The sequence below is a fragment of the Chrysemys picta genome, chromosome 23 (assembly GCF_011386835.1).
Source record: "Chrysemys picta bellii isolate R12L10 chromosome 23, ASM1138683v2, whole genome shotgun sequence".
Lineage (NCBI taxonomy): Eukaryota > Metazoa > Chordata > Testudines > Emydidae > Chrysemys > Chrysemys picta.
This window is the reverse complement of record NC_088813.1, coordinates 8,685,266-8,712,775: the sequence shown is the minus strand read 5'-3', so window position 1 is coordinate 8,712,775 and position 27,510 is coordinate 8,685,266. Positions and strand designations below refer to the sequence as shown.

At 53.3% G+C, this 27,510-nt stretch overlaps 1 protein-coding gene and 1 long non-coding RNA gene across 4 annotated transcripts in view; one reads left to right on the top strand and one right to left on the bottom strand.

Annotated features, from left to right (window-relative positions):
• Nucleotides 1-10,455: 10,455 nt before the first annotated feature.
• On the top strand, nucleotides 10,456-13,538 carry LOC122174387 (uncharacterized). The gene is made up of 2 exons (XR_006176114.2): nucleotides 10,456-10,897; nucleotides 11,167-13,538. It is a non-coding gene; the product is annotated as an uncharacterized LOC122174387 (long non-coding RNA).
• Nucleotides 13,539-21,400: 7,862 nt separating this feature from the next.
• E2F2 (E2F transcription factor 2) overlaps nucleotides 21,401-27,510 on the bottom strand; it is a 28,395-nt gene continuing 22,285 nt past the window's right edge. For all 3 annotated transcript variants that reach the window (XM_065576664.1, XM_065576665.1, XM_065576666.1), the window contains exon 7: nucleotides 21,401-26,706. In XM_065576664.1, the coding sequence (XP_065432736.1) occupies nucleotides 26,492-26,706 (215 nt within the window). In that variant the 3' untranslated portion in view covers nucleotides 21,401-26,491. The remainder of the gene's footprint in view (nucleotides 26,707-27,510) is intronic.

The following is a 27,510-nucleotide window of genomic DNA, read 5'->3' as shown; positions in this document are numbered from 1 at the left end:
TGCGGTGCTTTAACACCATAGTATTATTCTCTAAGGCTCTTTTCCACATTTTCTGATTGTTTATTTATATTAGGGTAGCCCCCCCTCCGCTCCAGCTGCAATCAGGGTCCCATCTATACACATAGGCCTGAAGCCTGCAAAGGCTTAGTGACACACATGCTTCATTTCATACACTGCGAGTAGTCCCACAGAAGTCAACAATAGTACAGTAGAACCTCAGTGGTACACCAGAGGTACGGACTGACTGGTCAACCACGCACCTCATTTGGAACTGGAAGTACACAAATCAGGCAGCAGCAAAGACCCCCAAAAAGCAAATACCGTACAGCACGCTATGGTATTAAACAGAAAATACGAAAAACATAAAGGGACAGTTTAAAAAAAAAAAGATTTGACAGGGCAATGAACCTGTTTCTGTGCTTGCTTCATTTAAATTAGGATGGTTAAAAGCAACATTTTTCTTCTGCACGGTCAAATTTCAAAGCTGTACTGTCACTGTTCAGTTGTAAACTTTTGAAAGAACAACCATAATGTTTTGTTCAGGGTTACAAACAACCTGCATTCCCGAGGGGTTCGTAACCGAGGTTCTACTGTACGTGCTGCGAGAACAAGTGATTCTTTACACGCATGGGGTCCTGGTGAGAAAGTCCCTGCCCCAAAGAGTTTGCAAGATTAATAGAGAAGATAGGGGATGTGAGAAAGAGAGGACTATTACCCCATTTCATAGCTAGGGAAGTGAGGCACAGACAGATCAGGTGACTTCCTCAAGCCACACAGGGAGTCTGTGGGAGTGGAAGAACAAGGAGTTGAACCTGCAGCCCTGAACCACCTTCCTCTCCTTGGGATATGATAAGCAATGCCTTTATGCTCGGCTCTGTACACAGGCACTCTCTGCCCCGGGGAGGTCAGAGTCTAAATCAAATGCAGATGGCAGAGATCTGGTTTATCGGAGACCCATGCTGACGGCGCAAAGCGAAAGCAGCTTTTTATGGCTGTGTTGTGTGTTTTAACGCTATACTTGGCGGTTTAACTTTGAAAAGAGCCACCGGAGAAGTGAGAGTCAAGGTGGGGTTTGAATGATGAAAGCAGGGGTTGCTTGGGATGTAAAAAGGAGAAGAGGGCCCCGACCACAAGGGACAGCATGAGACAGGCATGAAGACAACAGCAGGAGGAGAGGAGTAATAACCCTTCATTTGAAGGGCTTAGCTACATGGGGAAATTGACCAGAGTAGCGCCCTCTATGGACACTTATTCTGGAATAACTCTAGCGCTTTAAATTCACGCCCTACCTTATTTCAGAGTAACTTCCTTGTGCAGCTAAGGCCTTATAAAGGAAGGTCAATATCATTATCCACACTGTACAGAGGGGGAAACTGAGGCAAAGAGAGCCCCCCCCCCACCAAGATGACCCAGGAAGTCAGTGGCAGAGCCAGCCCTAGACCCCAAGTCTGATGAAACCACCGCTATGGAACCTGCAATCTTATAAAGAAGAAGTTTATAAAGGACTTCAGCAGCATTGGAAACCAAAGGGCAGGAGGGCCCAGAGCCAAAGCTACTTAGGCTCCTAACTTCAGCTGAGCCTAATTCCCTTTGTGGATCTGGGCCGAGGAGAATAGGAGCCACCTTACAGCCAGAGCTCATTACAAGCCACAATGTCGTAACACCAGGGCCTGCTCTAGGGTTTTTGCCGCCCCAAGCAAAAAAATTTTTGGCTGCCCCCTGTGCCAGTCCTGGGCTCCTCGCCGCACCCGCCTGCCGCCCCAACCCTGGGCTCTCCCCCCCGACCCGCACCCCCCTGCCGCCCCAGCCCTGGGCTCTCACCCCCCCACCTGCACCCCAATGCCGCCCCAGCCCTGGGCTCTCCCCACACACACACCTCCTGCCACCCCAGCCCTGGGCTCCCCCGCCCTGCACCCTCCTTCCACCGCAGCCCTGGGTCACTGGTAACTCGCTCCCAGGGCAGGTCATTCAGCAGGAATTTTGGATGTGCACAGAACACAGACAGGATTGGTTCCCATATGGTTACAGAACTGCAGTGAAGTGGAACAATTTTCAGCTTGTGTGATTGGAGGACATCTGGATGCATATTATCAGACTGTCCTCCATAAATGAGGAAAAGTTGAAGTGCCTTTATTATTCTTTTGTTCCACTCTTTCTTTCTATGGGGAATTTGCCAATGCCATATCACTGTCTTCCTTTTAAACAAACAAACAAAAGGCAATGGCTGTTGAAAATAGCAATTCCAGTCCTAATAACCACTGGGAAGCATTTCTTGCTCAATTTTTTCCTATTTTTTCTACAGCAAGTTACAGTGGATCAGTATATTTGATTTGGGAGAAATGAAGTAACGGCTGACCAAACTGAGCTTGAGCACTCCTGAATTTTGAGGTGTTCAAATCTGGAAGGCAGGTGCTGGGGGGGGCTGTGGCTCCACAGGGGAGCATGGCAGCATGTATGCAGCAGCGTGTCTGGCGCTGTGCAAAGCCAGACACGCTGGTCTGAGTGGCACGGTAAGGGGGCTGGGGGGTTGGAGAAGGGGTAGGGGGTTCCGGGGGGCAGTCAAGGGACAAGGAGAAAGGGGGGTTAGAATGGTCAGGGGTTCAGGGGGGCAGTCAGAGGACAGGCAGCAGTTGGATAGGCATGGGAGTCCCAGGGGTTTGTCAGGGGACAGGTAGGGGGTGGAGTCCTAGGGGGGGAAGTTGGGGGGGGTCTCAGGAGGGGACAATTGGGGACAAGGAGAAGGGAGGCTTAGATGGGGGGTGGAGTCCCGGGAGGGGGCAATCAGGGGACAAGGAGCAGTGGCGCTTAGATAGGGGGTGGGGTCCTGGGGGGCAGTTGGGGCAGGGGTCCCAGGAGGGGATGATCAGGGGACAGGGAGCAGGGGGGTTGGATGGGTTGGGGTTTCTGTGGGGGGCAGTCGGAGGGAGTGGATGGGGGCAGGGTGGGGCTACCCTCCCTCCCCATGGAGTGTCCTATTTTTCGAATGTTAAAATACGGTATCCCTACTCACAGTGCAGCTCTCCATTCACAGCAGGCTGCAGCGTGAGGTCTCAGCGTCCTCCCTCCCTCCCCCTCTTTCCTGTTGGTAGTGGCCAAGGGAATGCTGGGAAATGTAGTTCTTTCCCTGCTCCAGGGCTGGCTCTATAGGCAGCGAGCTAACCAAGGAACTACAGCTCCCAGGGGCCCCTGTTGGTTCTCAGCTCCCAGGTTGGATCCCTGCCGCCCCTGCAAATGGGCTGCCCCAAGCACGTGCTTGCTTTGCTGGTGCCTAGAGCCGCCCCTGCGCAACACGGAGCCCCGCTGTGGAAATCGAACCAAGATGTGGAATCACATAGTGGTGGCAGCAGCTGTGGTTCCAGAAGGATGGGCTGCTCCACCCCGTATGTCTTCAGACCCTTCAGCCCTGGGTCTCACCAGTCCCCTTGGCCACAGAAATGGGCCTGGAAGGGCCTAGCACTTCGACAGTATTTTGCACTGCCCCAGCGTGGGTAGCAGTTAACTAATCAAGTCTCACAATACCCCGCTGAGGGGGGAAGGGATATGGCCCCACATAAATGCTTTAGGAATACAGAACATTGCAAAAATGCAGCCATCTCTGGAGTGGAGCACGGCAGCCGTTTAACAGCCTGCACCAGGGCTACACAGCAATTTGGGTTAGGAAATGAAGGAGGAGCCCATCTCCAGAAGAAACTGCAGTGGAGAAATCAAGGATGTAATTACCCATGTTGGTATTGGCTGAGACACCAGGGTTAACACCTTTGCTCCTAAGAAAAGTACTTCCCTGGCCGTGAATGGACAGGGCCTTTGTTTTATAATGGGAGTCAGAATTGTTAGAACGGATCAAAAAGCCATTCTGATACCCACACGCACCGTACAGTCAGAAAACCGGGGGTGCGGGGAGACACGGTTCAGGAAGTTTAAAATCAATAGAAAACAGTTCCAAAGACAGGTTTCAGAGTAGCAGCCGTGTTAGTCTGTATCTGTAAAAAGAACAGGAGTACTTGTGGCACCTTAGAGACTAACAAATTTGTTAGTCTCTAAGGTGCCACAAGTACTCCAGTTTCAAAGACTTGAACCTGACGTGGCTCGTGACCATTAGCAGGGGAACAGCAAGCCCAGTGCTAGAATGTGCTGCCAAGCTATGTGGTAGGGGATAAGCCATGGGACCCCGGTGACCTCCATTCTCAGGGTAGTTCCCATCTGTGCCCAGCCTCCAGAGAGTGAGCAGTGATGTCCTGGTGCATATGAGAAAGGCACATGGTCTGAGCCCAGGGCTAGGAGCCTGGAAGTCCTGAATGTGACTCCTAATGCTGATTCCAACTCCCTCTGGAAGTCACATCTCCTGTCTGCCTGCATTCCCTCACCTGCAACATGGCAATGACAATAACAGGACGATGAGCTGTATGTACACCACTGCCCTCTACTGGCGAGAATCAGGACTGCTTACATGTGCATCAAAGACCCGAGCTGGCCGGTGAGGATTCTCCTTTAGCTCAAGTAGGAAGCACACTCTGGTTTTAGAGCAGGAGGATGTGAGTTCTTACCCCACTGCTGCCTGGAAGTGCCGAGTGGTCTGGATAGCCCGTGTTGCGTTGAGCAATAACTGGTGGTTAAATGGGTTCTCTCTGCCCTTTGCGGTGACTTTTTGTTCTTTTCACAGTGACCTCTCTGGGCCCCAGCCGCAGAGAGCTGGGGACGCAATGCTGCCATCAGAAAGCAAACAGGTTGCTGATCCTGATCGGCAGCACAGGAATGTTGGTGGGCCAGAGGGAGGGGAGGGGAGGGGAGGGAAGAGGAGGGCAGATGACCAAATTCACCTCTGGTAGCTCCCCTTGAAACCAATGGAGTTGCACCACGGCTGAATTTGCCCCATTCCCCTCTACAAAGCTTCTAAAGTCAGGTTAATCCCAGCGATTTATGTGGCGAGATCGAATGCGTGAATTAATGGGGCCCTGTGCACCCAAAGAGGTCCCCCAGTTTGGAACAAAGGAGCCCCACCCCTTAATAAAAACAACCACACATGAGCAAGAAAGAGCCAGGCAGAAGGTCCTGCTTCTGTCCTTCATCTTGGGCCTCATCTGCTGTGGATCCAGCCCGGGGGGGCGTTATTAACGAGCACTGGCTCCCCCCCCGCCTGCCCCATTTTGAGGAGCCTGCTGCCCCCTGAGGCTATCAAAAGGGGGTGGAGGGGCCCGGCGTCGGGGAGTCGTTTGGCGGGATCAGAGGGCACGAGGGAGCTGTGTAGCGTGTGTTCCTCCCGCCCAGCAGAGCCAAGGAGGAAGGACTCAGAGCTCTGACATTTGTATGTTAATGAACCAAATGTCCCTGCTGCAGCCCACAGGAGAACTAGGCTCCCTGCCAGCGAGTTCCATACTGCGGGGTGGGGGGAAGACACTGTCCACAGCAAATCCTGCTGAATCACTTTCTAGCTGCACTGGCAACGGCCTGCAGCTTTCTCGCCCTGACTCACCAGCTTTCTGGGAAGGGATCATGGGACAAGAAGGGTTGTGAAATGGGGGAGGCGGGTGCCTGACTGTAATCAGCAAGATGTCCCAAGACCAGGTATTTATCCCTCCCTTTTCAAATGACCAGGCCTCGGGTCCCTGCCCGGACAAACAGAACAGGCTGCTCTGAGTGAAGCCAACTTGGAAGGAGAGAATGTTTATAGAGCAAGAAACTGACGAGGGCTGGATTGATTTCCCTGTGATTTCTCCGCTTTCCCTGAGCATGTTTGTGTTTGAAGAAGGGGTTTTGTTCCCTCTTCTGCTTTCCTCCGCTTGCCCGCGGGCTTCCAGTGCTCTCTCACCCCTTCTCTGCTTGCTGTCTCATCCTGCTTCGGTAGCTATTTGTATTATGGCAACTCCTAGGAACCCCAACTGAGAACAGGGTCCCGTTGGGCCAGGCCCTGCACGTGCCCAAGAGACAGTCCCTGCCCCTGGAATCCTTCTGCCAGGGGTTGCTGGCAGCAAAAAAGGGCCAGGGTGAATTTCCTAGGTGTCGTTTCTGAAAACTTCAACACCCAGAAACCTGGGAAACGATCTATACCACACTGGGATAGCCTGGCAATACCTCCCCACTTGCAAGGGGTTTAAAAACAAAGAACTTTATTGGGGGGGGGGGGGAGGAAGGATACAGGATAAATTGTGGAAAGCCAGCAATTAATAAATGAGCAACACCTATTAGGTAGGACCCTCCCCACACACAACCCTGGGTATCTTTATAGCCTCAATCCGAGTTCTCCTCTGGTGGTTTGGAGAGGCTACTGCCTTTTAGCCATTTCCCTCCTCACCAGCTCCCCACTCACGGTTTGGTCAGCCAGGGCCCAAGAACTCTAGCAGCTCAGGCTCCAGCCCTGAAGGGAAATGCTGCTTGGAGAGCTCTCCCACTTGGCACCAGGGACCTGATTGCAGCTGTACTTGCTGGGTTGGGAGGCCCCCACCAGCGTCCCTCAGCTAAGCTCACGCTGCTCTCTCCGGCTTCCTTAGCACCATCGCCTGCCTGAGCTCTGTCTCCAGCTTCCAAACCACGTTACCTTAGAACTGCCACTGCAAAGTCTTTGGAGAGAACTCAGTGGCCCATAGAATGCTTAACAGAGTCCTTGTCCCTAGGGAAGCAATGGCACGTCCAGAAAGAGATACAGCCCCATTCTCCTCTCTCTCCTTACTGGTGCTTTGTCTAAGCACTGCTACCCATTTGTGCTGGACCGTGCTCTCTCTCGGGGTGACCTCTCACCCCAGGCACATTCTGTGCAGTTCTTTTGTCCTGTCATTCCCAAAGACGGACAATAACATTATGTTGCCCCCAAACTCAACACTTAACTGTATTTTGATCAAAATGCCCCATTCTGCCACATAACAAATGCAAATGAAGCCTGGCCCAGTCACATCTCCCCTTGCTCACCAATAGATGGCAGCAGAGAGCGCCCTCTCCTGTGGCGCCTCTGTCTACCTGGAGTTCTCAAGCAGCTCTGAGTCGCTCTTCTGCCTGGTCACCAACAGGAGTCAATAGCAAGTTCCCTACACACTAGGGCTGCAGGGCATACACCCTGAAAAGGGTACAATGTAATAAGATAAATGCACGAGTGTGGGGAAACTGAGGCTCAGAGAGGGGCAGTGACTGGCCCCGGGTCACAAGCAAGTCAGTAGCAGACACAGAATTAGAACCCGGGTCTCAGTTCCATGCAGTATCCATAGGACACTTGCAGGCTGAGAGCTAGTCTGGTGTCTGGCATGCAGCACGTAATCATTAAATTCCACCCATCTTCTCCTTGACTCGGGGGTCCAGCCAGTGTCCTTTGCTGTAGGATGCATAGAAAATACAAAGCAGCCGGTCTCCTCCCTTCGGGCCAGAATCTGATCTCAGCTACAGCAGTGCAATTCACGGTGTTCCAGCAGCGTATCTCAGAGACGACATGGCTGGCCATTGGCCCATGGGGCTAAGACCATGCAAAGAAAGCGCCCCCAGCCCTCGCTCTGGGTTCTCCAGTAGGTTCCTCCCTCCATCCTTCCCCACCAAGGAAGCGATCATCCAGGTTTGGCATGGCTGACGTGGCCCCTGAAGGCAGCAGAAGTGTCCAAGGATTCTGATGCCACTGTGGTCACGCCAGTTGGTATTTTTTGCCCGGCCGCCCTGAGGATCATTAGAGAGCGGGGCCGACATCATTCACCCAGCACCGCCTGGTCATTTCCACTGGAGGATGGGCAGAGGCAGTTTAGACTATGCAGGGCCCAGATCCACCAAGCTTTCCACAACAAAATCAAAATCACAACTCTTCTCTTCCCCACCCAGCACTCCCTCTTCCTTCCAGCCCCACTGAGCCCCTAGCGGTTCTTCCCCTGCCCCCCCAGCCTGGATTCCTGGCTGGTCACAGCTCCATAGGGCTGCTCGGACCCTAACACCTGCATCTCATCTCCTAGGTGTAGAACATCCTGCAGTGTGCACGCCGACCTGCCCCAAGGGACGAAAGGAGCAGGACAGTGCCAAGGGACCCGTGCTGCATGTTAAGGAGAAGGGGGGGTGCCCAGGTGTGGACCCACGTGCTGCAGCACAAACTTGGCCCCCATCACCTCCGCCCTGCATGCTTCATTTGCAAATCAGAGGCCACCTCTGTTAGAATCAGGCCCCCGCCTACCTCCCGTAGGATCCCTGGAGAAACATCAGTCAAAGCAGCGAGCCCAGCCCACACCCCCAGCAAGGTTTTCCTCCTGCCCGTGGGGAGCTGGTTCCAACCCCAGAACGTTCTCCGGGCTCCTAGCCCTCCTCTGGGTTGAGTCACTCGCTAGGCTCCTTGAGTCTCTTCCTTCAGCACAGAGTCGTAAACCCGATAAACCCCAGCAGCCAAAGGGCCCGTGTCAAACCCAGGCGGGATAGTCACAACCACGGGCCAGGCCCCTGAGTTAGGCTCCGTTGCACACGTGGGAGCAAGTGCTATTCATGGATCCTCACACACTCCAGCTAAGCTTGTTCATTACACGGGCGGCACGTGGGTTCTTCGCCCAGGAGCGCAGGGTGAGCTTGTCAGGTTACATTCATGCACCGGTTTTAACACAGGCTTAAATGGCACCGTCACGAGACTAGAACATAGACTCCAGCCATTTTTTCTTTTCGGCAAGCCCAAAAACTAATTGGAAGAGTTGGCAAAGCTGCCAATGCCCTGATTTTGACCGGGCCATTCTTAAAGTCGCAGGATTGGTTAAAACAATAAACAGCTGCCACCCCTCAATCTCTGTTGCCTCGTGCTGGAAGGAGGTTACGCCATGCCTTGGCACGGGTAGAAACTCGGGGTGTCTCCTCACCTACAGCCGCAGATTTTCAAAGCAGAAAGATGGTTCTGTGATTAAGGTATTCGCCTAGCACTCAGGATAGATGGGGTCAAGTTTTGCTTCGGTCACAAATTCCTTCGGGCCAGTCACTTTTTGCCTCAGTTTCCCAATCTGTAAAATGGGGATCGTTCAACTTCCTTTCTCCCACCCTTTGTTCGTCTCGACTAGTTAGCCAGTGAGCGCTCTGTGGCCAGGACTGTCTCTTACACCCAGCACCGCAAGGGCTCTATCTCAAGTTAAGCCCCATCATTCATATTTAGCCACCTAAATGACAACTTGATTTTCAAAGCGTAGCCCTGGGAGCGGTGGGGCCAGCATCTCGGAAAATCAGGTTACTGATTTAGCTGCCAAACCCTGGACTTAGGAACTTTTGAAAAAATTACCTAAGTGAATTAGAAGCCTAGGGACAGATTTCCCAAGGTATTTAGGGACCCAAAGATGCAGCTGTGCACCTAATGGGCTTTTCAGAAGTGGCTGGCTGCCTAACTCTGAACTCAGAGGGGGTTGGGCACCCAACTACCTTTGTGAATCCCCTACCCCCCAGGTGGCGAGTTGCATCTTTAGGCATCTAAATACCTGTTAAAATTTGGCCCCAGCAGCCCACCTCCCATTGAAAGTCAGTGGGACTTAGCTGCATTTTGGAAATCGTAGCCTTAGCTAACCTGCTGGCCTCCAGGTTTCAGAGATTTGGCCTACGTCTCAGTTCTTTCAGCCTCAAACAGCCAAGTTGCTTCCACTTTAAGAGCAGAACGAACCCCACAGCAGAGCACGGTCTCCTCCCACTCCAGTCCCCAACCCCTGGCCCATCTGCTCTCTTTCTCCTGCGTGGAGATGACTAACTCTATCCTCAAAAAGAACAGGAGTACTTGTGGCACCTTAGAAACTAACAAATTTATTAGAGCGAAAGCTTATGCTCTAATAAATTTGTTAGTCTCTAAGGTGCCACAAGTACTCCTGTTCTTTTTGCGGATACAGACTAACACGGCTGCTACTCTGAAACCTAACTCTATCTTGTTTATAGGACCCACCGTTGTGGCTTTTAATCGGTAGCATTAACTCCTGTGTTTATTCTTTGGGGTGTGAAATACGTCTGCCCTCGCAGCCGCTTTCTCCCCCCACCAGCTTTCTGACCCTTGCAACTTCCCAGCCCGAGCGAAAGCCCCCAGAGTCGGCGGAAGGACGCCGAGTGACTTCGGACCAGGGCCCCAAGTCTGAACAAACCCTTCTCCAAACACTCGCTGCTGCAGGGAGAGGAAGAAGTCAAGGCAGGGTCGCTGGGCCTGCTAGTGATTAGACTAGGGGGTTAGCCCAGCAGCTGGAAAAATCAAACCACATTTTCCTTCTAATTTGCTGGAGAGGGAAGTCTCCCTATTACAGTTTAGGGATGTCAGGACGCTCAAGTTAACCCTTGGGGTGCTGCCTAATGGAGCTGGTCCAGGAGTTGGTAATGAATCCCTAGTGCCTGCACTACACACAGTCACCTAGAAACACTGGGATGGCACTGCCCACTGGACCGTCTGATAAACCCCCCTGCCCCAGCCCCCTGCCTTCCTCCCCAGCGCTGCAGCGCAGCCCGGCAGCCAGGGGGTTAACGGGCTCGCTCTCTGGCAGGAATGCGTTTGGGGAAGGGATTCTTCTCCAGCCCCTTCGCTGCTCCCAGAAGAATGTGATGAATCGAGGGTTTCCAGACCGGCTTTGCGCCGTAATTGCTGTAAGCCGTCGCCACATGGAATCCAGCCCGGCCGCCCCATCCCCGTCCCGAAAGCCAGGCCAGATAGGAACCCGCGCTGCCAGTCTGGCCTGTTCTGCCAGCCTCCGCTAGCAGAGGTGGGTTGGACACCAGGGCGGGGGAAGAGCATGAGTGGAGATGGGGAGGAAGCACCCACTAAAGTATCCTCAGCATCACCAACTCAGAGCCTCCAGTTCAACTCATCACTCCAGGGGCTAAAAATGCGGCCAAGTCTAGCGGACGGAGCAGAGGACCGGGAGCCAGGAACTCCTGCTTTCTAACCCCAGCACTGCCACCTGCTGGCCAGGGAACTGCGTAAGCACCTTAGCAGGAGGCAAACTGCCAGGTAGGCGTCTTTCCTCATCGGCTTGTCCGTCAGTGACGTCGCTAGCTCAGCACAGCTGCTCCTCCCGCACTCCACGCGGGTGGGTGGCTAGTCCGCCTTACCGTGGCATTAGGGCTTTGCATTAAGAATGCAAGATTGCAAAGCTGGGGGGTGGGGGGGAATATTTTGGACGGCTGTTGGAGATGGAGGGGTGGAGCCGGCTGGCACCAGCGTTGCAGCCGGGAAAAGGAGTACATGAGACTTTAACTGCTTATTTCCATTCTTTAAAGGTCAGGGGGCGAGTGGGGCGTGTCCCAGCATCACTAAACCCAGTCGTCACCAGCCAACGTCCGAGTTTTTTATCCTGCTTCGGTGCCCCTCCGTGCACGGCTCCCCTGGGGCCAGGAGAAAGGGGAGTTGCACCGGCCTGGGGATTAGCAGGTGAAACAGCCCTGCTGACTGATCTGTGCATCTGTAACGTGTTAGCCCCGTTTAAAAATGACTGGACGTAAGAGCAGCCCTTCGCGGCGAGCAGGGAGAACATCCGCTGGAGGAAACGTCCTTGAAGGAGCCCGTCAGCACTCATCTTCCAAAATACTCCACGGCCTCACCTGGACTGGGCCCAGGCAGGGAGCAAACCAATGACCTCCTGAGCGAACAGCACGAGTCTGTTTGTACAGCTTGTATAAAAGAGTCAGGCTCTCAAGCCGAGAGGAGTCATAGACTCACATCCTCCGTAGGTAATCATCCGACCCCCACCGACCCGGTGGATCACACACGCAAAAACTGAAAAATGACAATCACTGAAATGTGCGCCTGAGAGTGATGCACCCCGTAATTTACAGATTGTCATTTTTCAGGCTAAAGTCTGTTTTTAAGCGGTATCAGATACAACCCTCCCCCCAACCCCGCCCTGTAGATCAGCAGCAAGATTTAACCCCCTTGCCTGTCCGTTCCCTGGCTTTGACCCTTACCACTTGAGCTATAGACGTAGCAGCTAGCCCCTTTCCAGACCAGCAGCTGGAGGAGGATGTAACCCACATATTACTCACGGGTTACACCATCATTTCGTAGGCAGCAGTCGACTTCTCGTGCTCAGGAATCCTGATTCTATTCTCGGCTTAGGGGGAAGGCGTGTGGGTAGAGATAGGGCAACCAATGCTCTGAAAGGCAGCATGGTGCAGCAGATAACACAGGAGGTCTCCTCTTAGAGCACTGGGTTGTGGGCCTGCCATGACCTTGCGTAAACTCTCTGCTAGCTTATTTAAAAAATGGAAGGAGGGGATTGGTCAGGAGCTCTTCCCTAACAGTCTTCGAGGTGGGGTTCATGGTCTTAGTTCATAGGAACTGCGGAAGAGGCGGGAATTGAAACAGCGCTTCGAAGAGGTGAGATTTGAACTCATGGTTAGAGCTGGGTGAATAACACATTTTTCTAGTTTTCTGCAATTCCAAAAAAAAAATATGGAAATATTTGGACAAAAGAAACATTTTGGACAAAGCAGGACGCTGCTGTTGATACACCCAGAAGGATATTAGCCTTTTTTGCAACTGCGTCCCATTGTTGACTCATATTCACCGGTGTTCCAGTAGAATCCCCGGATCCTTTTCAGCAGTAGCACCCCCAGCCAGTGAGTCCCCAGTTTGTCGTTGTGCATTTGCGTTTTCCTTTCCAAGTGCTGGACTTGGCCCTTGTCTTTACTGAATTGCAGCTTGTGGAATTCAGACCAATTCTCCAGCATGTCAAGGTCGTTTCGATTTCTAATCCTGTCCTCCAAAGTGCTCGCGACCAAAAGTGTGTGTCTCATCGAACCCCTGTGCCGTAAGCACTTCAAACCGGCCGCAGAGTTTATGGTCTGTGCCTCGGGTTTTGCCATTTCGGTGAGATTTGTACAGAAGAAAGAGTTCAGCTTTAACTCTAACTTTAACGATAGTGCAGCTAATGCTGCCCCATTAGAAAAAGATCCCTGATCTTAATGGGACCGAGGGAACATCAGCTTGTGGGTGGGGTGCAGACAGCCTTCTCCCTCGGGCAGGTCGGAGTTACAGCTATTTAAGGGTCTAGGCCAGGGGTTCTCAAACTGGGGATCGGGACCCTTCAGGGCTCGTGAGGTTATGTGTGGGGGTCGCGAGCTGTCGGCCTCCACCCCACACCCTGCTTTGCCTCCAGCATTTATAATGGTGCTAAATATATAAAACAGTGTTTTTAATTTATAAGGGGGGGGTCACACTCGGTGGCTTGCTATGTGAAAGGGGTCACCAGTACAAAAGTTTGAGACTCACTGGTAGGATGCATGGCTGCTTTTACCCCCTGCAAGGGCCACCTGACAAGGTATTTCCTCCTGCAGCTGCCAATAGTCAGCAAAGCCCAGCACAGGCAATCAGGGGACTCGACTTTTCCCCTACAAGCAGTTTGGGGCAGGAGAGGGAGGCTACAGGGTGGGAGTCGCTCAGAGCTGTCAATTGCCCGAGGCAGAAGGGATTGGAATAATACACAGGAAGCAGTAGCCACTCTCCCTGCATCACCCAGGAGCAAGAGACACCGGTGGTCTCCACCCCAGGCCAGGCCAGAGGCGTAGAGCTGGTTGGGAGCTTGTCCACTAAAGGTGTTTCCATTAAAAAAAAAAAAAAAAAGGTGATTTGTTAAAACCAAATCTATCCCCAAGAGAGGGGCGGCTTCGACAGATTTCTTGACTTGAAATTTTTGGAATTTTTCCCCCCGAAGCTTGGCCAGTTGTCCCATGTGGACATTTTCTGAATGAAAGGCTCTGGCTAATTTCAGCTCATTACATTAAGCTAATTTCAGCTCATTAGAGCAAAAGAAATCACAAATAAAAAAGTCAAAAGTGAAACAAAACGTTTCAATTGACCAGAACTGCCCCCGCCTCCCCCCCAGATTTTTGGTTTCTGAACATATTCAAGATTTCTACTTATCGTCCGGCTGCGAGATGGGAAAATTGTTCAAAGTCTCAGTTTTCACAGGAGGAGAAAAACAGTTCCCACCCCGCTCCCCTGGGAGGTTTCCTGCAATCGAGCACGCAGGGTAAAGAGCAGCGAGGGCTGGGGGCCGTTTGAGTGCCAGCCTTCAATTCTGGAACCAGCGGAGCCCAAGAGTTTGAGCAGTTTTCCAGCATGCCCCTCAATCCCAATCTGTGCTGTTCCCTGCTCTTCTAGACATGGGGCCCACCCGGGGCTCTGCCAACCCCAGCCAGTCCTGATACTCCTGATCCGCCCCACCGTGGCCCCCAAGCGCACACGGATCTGCTGATGTCCCTCAATTCCAACTCACAGCCTCGCACAACACAGCCCTGCTAAGCTGTATTTGCAGTCCCTGTTCTTCCAGACCCAGAGTCTCCAATCCAACTCTGCCAATGCACCTCATGGCTGACCTGCAGCCCCCCCGCTCCCCGGTTATTCCAGCCCTGGCCTCCCTGTGCGGAGTTACCGCCCCCCCCCCCCCCGCATACCCCAGGCTTTCCCAACATTGACTTTGTCCCGTCTTCAGACGCCCGCATGCGACAGCAGAGCCCAGCGGCTTCTCCTCTGCCAGAAGAACGCCCACAGGCAGGGGCCTGACCTCACCAGCCAGTGCCAGGGCCTGCAGGGGAACCCAAATCGCACCTTGACCATGAGCACTTCGCAGGCATGTATTACGCCTCGCAGCACACGCCCCCATCCCCCACTGTCCCGCTCTAGCATCGCACCAATTTGCAGATGGGTAAATGAGGCACAGGGAACAGCAGAACAGAGGCGCCTAACCTCTAGGCAACGCTGCCCTCCCACCCCCTATGGCGGGGCCTTTCTAGGCAGGATTTGAAGCTGGGGGGGGGGGGGCGGGAAAGGAGGGTTAGGAGTGGTCAAGGGCTCTCCTGGATTCATGCATAAAATTACCTCAAAACAGCCTGAAGGGGAGGTGCCCAAATGCTGAGCCCCGACCCCTGCGCCTCCCCCCTGTGAATGTTGCATGCTCCCCAGCAGGGGGCAATGGAGGGAAATTCCAGCTTCTCCTGGGGACCACTTAGGCCGCCCTCCACCACCACTGGGAGTGCGGGCAGAGGCAGGCAGTGCAGGAATGGGGGGGAGAGAGTTTCACGCCCACCCTCCCTCACACGTGCCAAATGCCTCTCGCTCTACTAGAGCATCTCCATCCCCGGGTGCCACCATCAGTAAGACGGGAGGTAGTGTATGGCCTAATGGATAGCGTACTGGCCTGGGACTCAGAAAACATGGGTTCTAGTCCAAGCTCTGCCGTTGGCCTGTGGGGGTGACCCTGGGTGAGCCATTTCCCTTCTCTGTGCCTCAGTTTCTCCATCTGTAAAACAAGGATAATGACACCCACCCACTTTGTAAAGGGCTTTGCCATCTACTGATAAGCATAAGGTATCTCATCCACAGGGGAGCTTTAGGCCAGGCGTCGGGGGCCCTGGATTCTGCTACTGACTTGCTCTGGGATCCACCGCTTGCCCTGGAACGGCAAGATCCAAAATAAATTGGAGCAATCAGAGTCTAGTGGAGAGAGCACTGGACTGGGAGTCATGACTCTCTGAGACACGCGGGCTGACTCATTTCACCTCGGGCCTCAGTTTTCCCCATCTGTAAAATGGAGCTAGCCAGTACTTTGCCTCATGGGAAGGGTTCTGTTAATGAGCCATTTCCTCCACTGTTGGATTCTTTCTAGTAGTCCCATCCACAGCGTAAGGACACTAGATGCTGTGGCCACACTACAGCATCCAGCCATCTGCATGGATGCAAACTCCCAGCACAGATACTGCTGTGATTTGCACCACAGAGCAAAGGAACCGTCCTTAAAACTAGGGCTGGCTGCACTGGTACAAATCAGAGTTTGTAGCAGTTCCTGCTACGACCTGGCCCTGCTGCTGCTACACTGCCCTCCAAGTGCACGCCAATTACAACAAATTCCCCTGCTCTCTCATGATGGTCTCAGGCAAACATATCCTATAAGGGATCTTGGCCCCCCCAACTGTTCCAGCCCATTCACCGGGATTACTGGGAACAGTCGGGTGGAGGGAGAAAAAGGGTACAAGAACTCCTAGAGTTCTCAGAACTACAATCCCACACACAACAGAGGCAGGAAGCCTTCAGCAGTTTAACCACCTCATTAGCTGTGCATGTCTAAGTTGCCTGGAAGGGAGATCAGCCCCTGACATTGATTAAACGGGCTCTAGGTTTTCCCCCCACTCCTCCACCCAGCAATAAGACACCAGGGTGTCCAGTTAGAGAACATCGCAGGTTTCATGGGGTTAACTGGGCTGAGAGAGGGACTGAGAATGGGGCATTTTGCCTTTCCCCTCTAAGTCACTCATCCATGTAAACTCTCCCTTGGGGAAGGTGGTTGGGGGTTGCTCTGTGGGGAGAGAGACCCTTACTCAGTGCTTAATTTGTAATGAAAGAGGTGCCGAGGCTCAAGCAATTATTTGACATTCATAACTGATGCAGGAAGCCCAGAGGTGCCCGGGGCTATGACCTGCCAGGCCTGGAGGTGCCCGGGGTATGACCTGCCAGGCCCGGAGGTGCCCAGGGCTATGACCTGCCAGGCCCGGAGGTGCCGGGGCTCTGAACTGCCAGGTCCAGAGGTGCCCGGGGTATGATCTGCCAGGCCAAGAGGTGCCGGGGCTCTGAACTGCCAGGCCCGGAGGTGCCCGGGGTATGACCTGCCAGGCCCGGAGGTGCCCGGGGCTACGACCTGCCAGGCCCGGAGGTGCCCGGGGCTCAGCCCTTCCTGCCACTGGCTGCCCTCTATAGGGGCTCTCGGCAGCGGGGTGGGGCATGGAGACCCAGGACCCCTCTCAGGTCAGTGGGGGGCCAGTTGAGCACACAGGCCAGGCAGCCAGGCAGGGTGGAGGAACTTGCCCTGCTGCTGCCCAAGCCGGCCCAGCGCTAACGGCAGGTCTCTGTTGAAAGCGTAAAGACAAGGCCTTATAAAGAGTAGCTTCCAGGCCTTTCTGCCAGAACGCAGCTGGCGCGAGCACGTGCTGGACGCTGGCGCTGCAGGGGGCACATGTCTCTCTCCCTGCCTGGGTTGAAGAGTTGGAGAAACTCAGCCCCCCTTGCAATTTCAGCAGTTAGCCACTAGGTGGCGCTAGGAGCTAAACCACCAAAGCAAAAAAAAAAAAAAAAAAACTCTGACTCAAACTTTATTCAAGCCTAAAGCAGTGGGTCTCAAACTTTTGTCCAGGGGACCCTTTCAGACAGCAAGCCTCCGCGTGCCACCCCCACCGTATAAATTAAACACTTTTAAATGTATTTAACATCATTATAAACGCAGGAGGCAAAGCGGGGTTTGGGGTGGAAGCTGACAGCTCGTGACCCCCCATGTAATAACCTCACGACCCCCTGAGGGGTCCCGACCCCCAGTTTGAGAACCCCTGGCCTACAGTTAAGCACATAGCCTGATTTCCAGAGGTACTGAGCAAACTCCAAGTGCCCAACTCATAGGAACCCTAGTCCTGGGGCGGGAGCCGCACCCATAGGAACGGGGGTTCCTATTGGTAGTCCACCCACCCTAAGGTCAAGGTTCCTAAGGGAGGTCCCACTGCAGTCCAAGGGCTCAGCCGTCCCTCTCTCACACCAGCCCAGAGATTGGACCAGAACCAGGTTCCTTAGAGCCGCTGCACCCTCCCTGCCAATTCCTAACCCCAGCCCTCCTCACGCAGCTTAACGCGGAGACACATGCGGGGCCGGTTGTCACAGAATCCACACCCCGTGGTAAGAAGCTGCCATGGCCCATCTGACTGTGTCTGGGCTTTACTCCCAGCTCCGCCACAGGCCAGCTGGGTGACCTTCGGCAAGTCGCGGCACCGCCCCGTGCCTCAGTTTCCCCATCTGTAAAACAGGGATAATGCTACTAACCACCTTTATAAAGCACTTGGCCATCAACCAATGAAAAGCGCTGGGGTTCAAAGCAAGGAATTTAGATGGATAAACAAGAACATCCAGAGATATCACATAAGACTTCGGGAAGGGATCTTATCCTTCCAGCCTTCTGGGCGAGGCGAGCTCTAACTATTGGGATCAGGGAAAAAGTTTCCCATAACTGCTACCGTAAGTGCTATGGCACCGTCCTCTGGAGCAGCTGGTACCAGCCACTGTTGGAGAGAGATCTGACCATTCCTATGTCCCTAAGGCCTGGTCTACACTAGGAGTTTAGTTCAAATTTAGCAGCGTTAAATCAAATTAACCCTGCACCCGTCCACACAATGAAGCCATTTACTTCAACATAAAGGGCTCTTAAAATCAATTTCTGTACTCCTCCCCGACGAGGGGAGTAGCGCCAAAATCGACATTGCCATTTCAAATTAGGGTTAGTGTGGCCGCAATTTGACGGTATTGGCCTCCGGGAGCTATCCCACAGTGCACCATTGTGACCGCTCTGGACAGCAATCTGAACTCGGATGCACTGGCCAGGTAGACAGGAAAAGCCCCGCGAACTTTTGAATTTCATTTCCTGTTTACCCAGTGTGGAGTGCTGCTCAGCACAGGTGACCATGCAGAGCTCATCAGCACAGCCAGAATCAAACCAGAGCTCCAGCATGGACCGTACGGGAGATACTGAATCGGATCTCTGTAGGGGGAGATGAATCTGTTCGATAAGAACTCCGTTCCAAAAGACAAAATGCCAAAACCTTTGAAAAAAGATCTCCAAAGCCATGATGGACAGAGGCCACAACAGGGACTCAACACAGTGCTGTGTGAAACTTAAGGAGCTGAGACAAGCATACCAGAAAGCCAAAGAATCAAATGGACGTTCACGGAGGGAGGGGCAACTGACGACTGTAGCTATCCCACAGTTCCCGCACTCTCCGAAAACCATTTGAATTCTGGGTTGAGCTCCCAATGCCTGAAGGGTCAAAAACACTGTCGCGGGTGGTTCAGGGTATATGTCGTCAGGCCCCCCGCCTGTGAAAGCAAAGGGGAAAACATTGTTTCTCGCCTTTTTTCACTGTCACCGTATGTCTACTGGATGCTGCTGGCAGACACGGTGCTGCAGCGCTACACAGCAGCATCCCCTTGCCTTGCAGATGGCAGACGGTGCAGTATGACTGGTAACCGTCATCGTCGTCCCGTGGGTGCTCCTGGCTGGCCTCGGTGAGGTCGGTCGGGGGCACCTGGGCAGACATGGGTGCTCCTGGCTGGCCTTGATGAGGTCGCTCGGGGGCGCCTGGACAAAAAGGGGAATGACTCCAGGTCACTCTCTTCTTTAAGTTTTGTGTAATGGAGATTCAGTCCTGCCTGGAATATCATGCCAGTGGAGGCTTCTGCCTCAGGCTGCTCTCCCAGTGGGCAGCACCGCGCGGTCGCACCTACCCCAGCCTATCCCTTGCTCCCAGGACTCAGTCAGATACTTAGACCTCTACATTTTGCTGCAAATAAAAAAATAAAGCTGCCGTTTAGAAGTGTCCCCCAACATGCATATCCTGGGACATTTTGTATTTTACCAGTGTCAACCAAAGGCCCCCACACAAATGGAGATTCAGTCCTGCCTGTGCTTCTGTCCTAGTGCTGATCACAGAGTCCCATTTTCAGCTACAGGCTGAGCAAGTGCAGAATGGTGGTTCACTCGACTTCGCTGTAAGCCAACCGCCCTCCCCCCGCCCCCTTTGATCCCTGCTTGCAGAGGCAATAAAGTGAGTGTTGTTTCAAATTCATGCATTCGTTATTACTTCATCACACAAATGGGGGAATAATTGCCAAGGTAGCCCGGGAAGGGTGGGGGAGGAGGGAAGCAATGGGTGGGGTTGTTGTAGGGGCACCCCCTAGAATGGCATGCAGCTCATCATTTCCGTGGGATGTCTGGGGCTCTGACCCAGAGCGGTCGTTTGCCTCTCTGGTTCTTTAGTAGGCTTGCCTGATATTCTAGGCAGGACTGACTCTCCATTAGACAAAACTTGAAGAGAATGACCTGGGGAGTCATTCCCATTTTTGTCCCGGCGCCCCCGACCGACCTCGCCGAGACCGGCCAGGAGCACCCCTGACAGCAGCAGACGGTACAGTATGGTTGGTAACCGTCTTTGCCAACTTGCAAAGCAGCAGACGGCTCAGTATGGCTGGTAACCATCTTTGCTAACTTGCAAAGGCAAGGGGATGCCGCTGTGTAGCGCTGCAGTACCGCGTCGGTCAGCAGCATCTGGTGACAGTGAAAAAAGGCTGAACGAGCTCCATGGTTGCCATGCTATGGCGTCTGCCCGGGCAATCCAGGGAAAAGGGCGCGAAACGATTGTCGGCCATTGCTTTCATGGAGGGAGGATTGACTGACGACATTTACCCATAACCACCCGGGACAAAGTTTTGGCCCCATCAGGCATTGGGATCTCAACCCAGAATTCCAATGAGCAGGGGAGACTGCGGGACCTATGGGATAGCTACCACAGTGCAACGCTCCGGAAGTCGATGCTAGCCACGGTACATGGACGCACACCGCCGAATTAATGTGCTTAGTGTGGCCGCATGCACTCGACTTTATACAATTGGTTGCCAAAAACCGAATTCTGTCTAGCAACTCAGGATACCGGGTCCTGCCATGAGCAAGGCATGAATGGAGTCAGGGAGGAAGGACGAATGGCTTTAACGCCAAATGTTTCCCTGCAATCTCTGGTGATGCACCAGGGTGGTTATTCCCCTCGGAAGGTGATTGCGAAGCCCAGGGAGATAATGGGGTGCCCCATCCCCCAGACCGTTGGAGGTGGGAAACGCGCACTCTCCATGAGCCAGATCTCTCTTGTCAATGAAGGAGCTCGTATGGTGCTTTGTGTGGAGTGGATTGCTTCCAAGAAGCACAGATCACCCTGGAATCATGAACGACCGAATCTAGGAAGAGAAGGGACAGTCACCCCCCAACCCTGCCCCATTCTAATCCCCTCTCCCACCATCTATTCATTGCCAGGCTGTGAAAGTAGAATTAATTATATTGTAAAAATAGAATGGATTAAAGAAATGCTGTATGTACCTTTAAGCAGAAATAAGGAATGTTGAAATACAGGTGTCAGGAAAAGAAACATTAAGGCATAAACAATAAGTCTACTTAAGCTAATGTTGGAACATTAACCGGAGATCAGTAAAAGTTAGTAAGGAAATTAAATATGTACATCTAGCCTCAGGTAAACTGGTCAGTTCTGCTTTCTTTGTCGTCTTGTTAAGTTCACGCCCTTTTTATCTGTATAAAATAAGGTAGTGTGGGTCTTGCATGGTGCTCACATTATCTGGCTGTATTAGCAGAGCTCTGTGCTAATAAAGAGCGGTCTAACAAATTGTGAGCCCTGAATCTGATTTCGACAAGGCCCTCTCTCTGGCTGGGTTGAAACAGGTGGGCCTTGGAGCTCAACTCCACTTCTTAGCAGCATCCTTTGAAAGCCCCCAGTAGCCCAACCTTCTCTCCACCCTCACCTGAAGGCCACACTGAATCTGCAGCAGCCTCGAGCTCTGCCAGCCTGGGGGGCTGGAAACAGATGAGTTTCACATCAAGAGCAGCGGGAGCGGGGGGGGCGTGGTTCCTTTACAGAGAACAGCGGCTCAAAAAAGCATTTTTATTCATTTCTTTTTGCTCACAAACCTTCAAGTGCCGCAAGTTTACAAAAGAAACACATTCACACCCACACCACCGCCAAGCTGGACTTCAGGAGAACCACCCCAGGAATGATTTAAATACACTCACTTAAAAAAAAAATAATAATAAAAGTGTAAAAAGGTGGCTCCCATTATAAATACAGTGCAATAATTCTGTACAATTTTACAAGGTTAAGACAAAAGCCAGCGGCACACCCAGAGCAAGTAGAGTGGTCGGATTTCATATGCAAGTCACAAAAGAGATTTGAAGATTCAAGACGGCCTCCCAGGTACTTCTCTTAGGGCTTGTCTATGTAGGGAAACTGACCAGAGTAGCTATCCCAGGACAGCTCTAGGGCTTTAAATTCAGATCCTAGCTTACTCCAGAATGGCTTCCCCATGTAGACGTGCTCTTTCTGAGCATGATCTGTTAAGACTCACAACAAGACCCAGCTGCAAAGTACAGATCAGAGATTTTTGGCCTAGACTCATCTCCCGTTAACAGCCTCACCTGGGAAGCCAGGTCAAGCCAGCAACCGGCATGAGAATTGTTCCACAACAGACAGGATTCCAAACCCAAAGGATTACGTTAATGTTTAACTCTATAGAAAGCAGGCAGCGATATACCGGTCTCAGCCCACAGACACTTCCGGTTTATGTACAAAGCAAGTTCAGGATCAGACTTTAAAAAACAAAACAGAAACAAAATACCCCTGACTATTTCAAAAAAAGAGCTTATTCTCAACTGGTACAGAAACACACCTCTCAGGCTGCTCTGCCATGAAAGTGAACTATTTTCCAGTGATGCCTTTTAGACATCAGGTTTGCTCCTTGGGCACATGTCTACGCTAAGAGTGCTTTACAGCAACCAGCATTACCACACGAGCAAAGGGCTCCTAATGTGGACGCAGCTACACTGGCAAAGCTGTGCTCTGCACCGGTATTGTGAAATCACGCCACCCTGAGTGAAACTATACCTGTAAAAGAGAAACTTTGCTAGTATCGCTGCTTCTATATTCGAGGCATCTAGTGGCAAAGCTAGGCCAGCAGAAGTACTTAGCATAGACCTGACCGGAGTCTTGTGTCTTCCATTTTGGCTTTGTCTAGAGGAGGATTTAGCAATGGTTTTTAGATGGTGTTAGCTAGCTCAATCTACCCTTAACTCTGCCCACTTAGCACATGCTAAAATACAGCTGGCCTTGTCTAGAGTATTGGAAGCTGGTCGCTGGCTTGATCCAATTTACATCACCTCTGCCAATTCAACCCACGCAACACCTTGTGACCCAGATCTGACCACTCCTCACTCCTATTTGCCCCGCTCCCAGTGCTGCTGTGAGAGGGGGAAGCTGGATTCTAGTCTCCCTAGTGCATCAGAGCGGCTAACGAAGGACCTGTGCGCGCTGGATTTGCCCCCAATTCAGCTGCACTGCCTGCAAATTCCTCTTGTCGACAGGCCAACTGCTACCAGCTTCCATTAGCACTAGCACACCCCACCCCACCTTCCAGCAAGGGCGAGCGCGTGGTGCTGCTACACCAATTGCTAGCCACAGGCGGCTGGAATTGGGGCAAACCCCCCCGCTGCAGACAAGGCATCTCAGCCCTTCAGTGACCCCCGTACAAACCCACAGGACAACGGGGTGGCATGGGCCTCACCTGGCCAGCAGAACCTCTCTTACTGGGGAGGACATGCAAGGAGAGAACCCAGTTGGCCTCTCCAATGCCAGGGGGAGCTTGCAGTTCAAAGAGCCGTATCTTTACTCGCCCCCGGAGCACGTTCGAGACGCAGCCATGCCGCTTCCAATGCTGGTTTGACGGTCACTTTTACAGCAGGGTTGGACTTGGATTATTCAGCGGGGGAGATCCCCAAAGCACATGGCTGCATTAGGAAAACCGACTGTTCTAGAGAACACACGAATGCTGCTCAGTCTCTCCTCTTCACAGATGCTCCCTGAATAACCAGGGCTACAGAGCCCCTGCACAACCGCCACCTCCAGATGGAGGCCAAGCTCCCCGGGACAGTTGTAGATTGAGATGCCAGAAAACCTCATCCCCTTTGGTTAGATCAGACGCCTGTCCGGAAGGGGCTCAAATGAGCCAGCCCACCCTTTCTCCGTCTCAAGCAGAGCCACCCCCAGCTCGTCACACCCCGTTTTGGAGAGTTCCCACTTTTGCACGCTCCCCTAGACGGGGACACTAGATGTGGGAGCTCCAAGGCAGGGCTGGTAAGAAAGGAGATCAGCCGAATCCAGCGTCTGACCACGAGAATGACTGTACATGGACATCCCCCTTCCACCCCTCAATCCCCAAGCACACACGAAAAGGGGGCAAATTAACAAAATCAGAACCTTTCCCCCTAGCAGAGTTTTCACCCCCCAAAAGGGAGAAGACTCAGAGACTCCAGAAGACCCATTAAGGACTTAGCTACTACTATCAATTTTATGTGGAAGGTGCCGCCCGTCACCGTAGTATCTGGGCAGCATTAAACCCCTTTGCTAGATTAAAAGCCAACAGAAGTGTTTAATGTTAACATTAGTGGACATTTTGGCTACAATACCTCAGGCCCCAGTCCTGCAAGGAGAGCCACCTAGGCAGATGTGAACAGGACTCTACCTACCCAGCATCCATTGCAGGCTCCATCTGGCATTCTCCCTGGGCAGGGATAAGCTGCACTCAAGAAGGGGTTAAGAAAATGTGCTTGTTTCCATTTGTAAGAGAGAATTTAATGGGATGGCACAGGACAAAATTCTCCACCCGTTGACCAACAGCTGTTCTGCAAATATGGAAAACCTGGAAATCCAAACAAGCCTTTCTGGAGGGGGGGAGGGATGAATTTTGGACATACAAATAAAAAGTTACTTTCCCTTCCCCTCTGGAATTTTGCGCGCGCGCGCACACACACACACACTATGGAATCTGTGGCTAACAAGGTTGCTACATGGCAGAGCCACTAGTTATTATAGGCCAAATTTTCAGAGGTATTTAGGTCCCTAAAAATGCAGATAAGCACCTTGCCAGATTTTGAAAATCTTACTAGGAGTAAAAATAAAGTAAGATTAGATCAAAATTTCTGAACTCTGGTACCTCAGGTTTGCCACCCAAATCCACATTTTTAGGCACCTATGAGTGGCTTGATTTTCACTTCAAAGAGGGAGCGGGGCACACTCAACATCTGAAACAAAAACAAAAAAATCAAGCCACCATTAGCTGCCTAAATATTCATTTAGGCGCGCAGCGCTAGGCACCCAAGTTTGACAGTTTTCACACTAAGTGCCCGACTAGCTGGTTTAAGTTTAAAATACAGCTGAAAATGTGTATGTTTCACGGTGTGCAGATGATTGGTCTCTGATTGGCTGAAGCATGATATGCGCCAAGCCAATCAGAAAGCAGCAAGTCAATAAGCGACCAGCACCGCGACATTGGTGAACCAGGGTGGGTCTGCAAGCCATGGGCACATCCTGGAAACCAAGCGCCCTGGATAATGGTCCAGATCTCACCGCTAAGACCCTGTCCATCAGAGGATCCCAAAGCACGGCATGGAAGCGGGTATTAGTCCCACCTCAGAGGAAGCACAGTGGAAGTTAACGGCTTGGTTTTCACAAGGCACAGCGCACTCAGAATTCTCTTACGCTACCTTGGCAATCCCAGATTTCATCCACTGTTCCCAGAATCTACCATGGAAGGAGAAGGGGCGGGGCAGTTGGTCTCTTAGGGGACCCAGCCCAGCCTGTGCCACTTGGGGCTTCTCCCACTCGATGAGACGGATCCCACGCTAACCTAACAATGAATTTACAGAAGGGCTGATCCAATCAGTGAGGATCTGGGGTAACCCTGGACTCGGGGGCTCGCATGGGAACAACGGCCCATTGACTGGATACATGTGACGCTCACAGCAGGTCGCTTGGCACCAATCTAGATGGAGAAGATCCAAGTGACCCACTGAGAGCGAAGGCAGCCAGTCATTTCAGTGAGAGGACGGAGAGAAGGGGGTGGGGCCTAGGGTCAGTCGAAGGGGAGGGGGGAGATGCAGTTGGAGTCCCTCCCATTGCAGGTGAGTGGGTGGGCGCGTCCCTGTCTCACCACGCCCTCCACCCCGGACTTGCCTTGTTTCAAGTTTCATTACAAGATGTCAGAGCAGGTCCCTGGTAAGGTCCCCCTAGAGGCCATGGCCCTAAGGAGGGACTCTCAGCTGACTCTTCACATCAAAAGCCACCTGACGTCTGCAATGACAAACGGGTTTCACTCGGCGTTTCTGGGTTGGCTCAGACCCCATACGCTCCAAGCAAAACATTCAGGGAGAGGGGAAGCAAGACCCACCTGGGTCAGATCCAAAGGGGCCGCCCGGGCCCTGCAGAGCGAAACAGACAAGTGTCCCGCAGCTGCGCTGCCGTCACAGATCCCTACGGGCCCCCCGAGCAGCTGCAGGAGCTTAAGGATTTCTTCATTCACAGACGCATACGTGCCCACCCCTGCCCAGATTTCAGGGAACGGGATCTCTTGCTCCGCCATGCAAATCCCTTGGCAGACCACAGAGTGTTCCACTCCCCCTCTGCTCCCCAGACACAGCCGCCCTGCATGTTCCGCAGACAGGTCGCTTCGGGGGCGGGATGCGAAGATTCACTCTCCATGACAACAGTCCCAGTCTCCCAGGGGCTCCTTGCCCGGCCCCAGCATCCCTGGACAGGCCAGGAACGTGTTACCGGCGTGTGTGTGGGGCGGGGAAAAGATAAACGGGCGAAGGCGCTCCATTCCTGCAGCAGGTTCTATGGAGACGTGGTGGGAGACTCCTCCCCAGGTTGCCCTCTGGGGTCTTGTATTGCATTGACTGCTACGCCCAGTCTGTGCTGGCCCCAGCTGCCCCGAAGAGTGGAGGAGGAGCTGTGGAGACCACGCATGGGTGGGGCAGATCAGGAGGAAGTCCTGCCCCATGGGAGGTCTCCATGCCCCTGCTCTGGTGGCCAGAAGGGGAGGAACTCAGAGTCCACACTTCAAGTCAAAGCCCCGGACTCCAGCAAGGCCGTTAGCACCATAGCGGGGAGGGAGAGGGGCCCCCTCGCCGGCTCAGTTCTTCAGCAGGTCACCAAGGTCATAGGCCTCGAAGAGGTCGCTCACTCCCTCACCCCCCTCCAGCCCCCACAGGTAGTCGTCCTGGTCGAGGGGCGGGGAGAAGCTGACGAAGGGGGCGGGGTCGCCGTAGGGCAGCTGGTCCTCCGTCTGCTGCAGCAGGTGATGGGGCATGTCCAGGATCCCGTCCTCCACCTCCATCAGGGGCTCGGCTGGGGAAATCAGAGAGATGGAAGGGAGAGCTTGAAACGAACTTGGTGGAGCTAGGTACATGCAGCCTGCCCCGGCACAGCAGAGCCCCCGGCACCTCCTCGCACCATGGGCCAGGTGCCCCAAGAGCCCCCCATTCACCAGCGGCATGGGAGGAGCCTGGTGAGGGCAGGCAGTGGGTAGGATTCTGCCACCCGGCGCTATTAATGCCCCTGAAACCCAGCCTGCAGCTCGTTATTATCTGCCGGTGTTCCAGACGGGGAGCCCCACCCCACCCACAGCTCTGCCAATGCCCCTCCACCCCAACCCGCAGCCCCCCGTTATACCAGTCCTGAGAGCCCCACCCCACCCACAGCCCTGCCAATGCCCCTCCACCCCAACCCGCAGCCCTCCCGTTATACCAGTCCTGAGAGCCTCACCCCACCCACAGCCCTGCCAATGCCCCTCCACCCCAACCCGCAGCCCCCAGTTACACCAGTCCTGGGATCCTCACCCCACCCACAGCTCTGCCAATGCCCCTCCACCCCAACCCGCAGCCCCCCCATTATACCAGTCTTGGGATCCTCACCCCACCCACAGCTCTCCCAATGCCCCTCCACCCCAACCCGCAGCCCCCCATTATACCAGTCCTGAGAGCCACACCCCACCCACAGCTCTGCCAATGCCCCTCCACCCCAACCCTCAGCCCCCCGTTATACCAGTCCTGAGAGCCTCACCCCACCCACAGCTCTGCCAATGCCCCTCCACCCCAACCCCCAGCCCCCCGTTATACCAGTCCTGAGAGCCTCACCCCACCCACAGCTCTG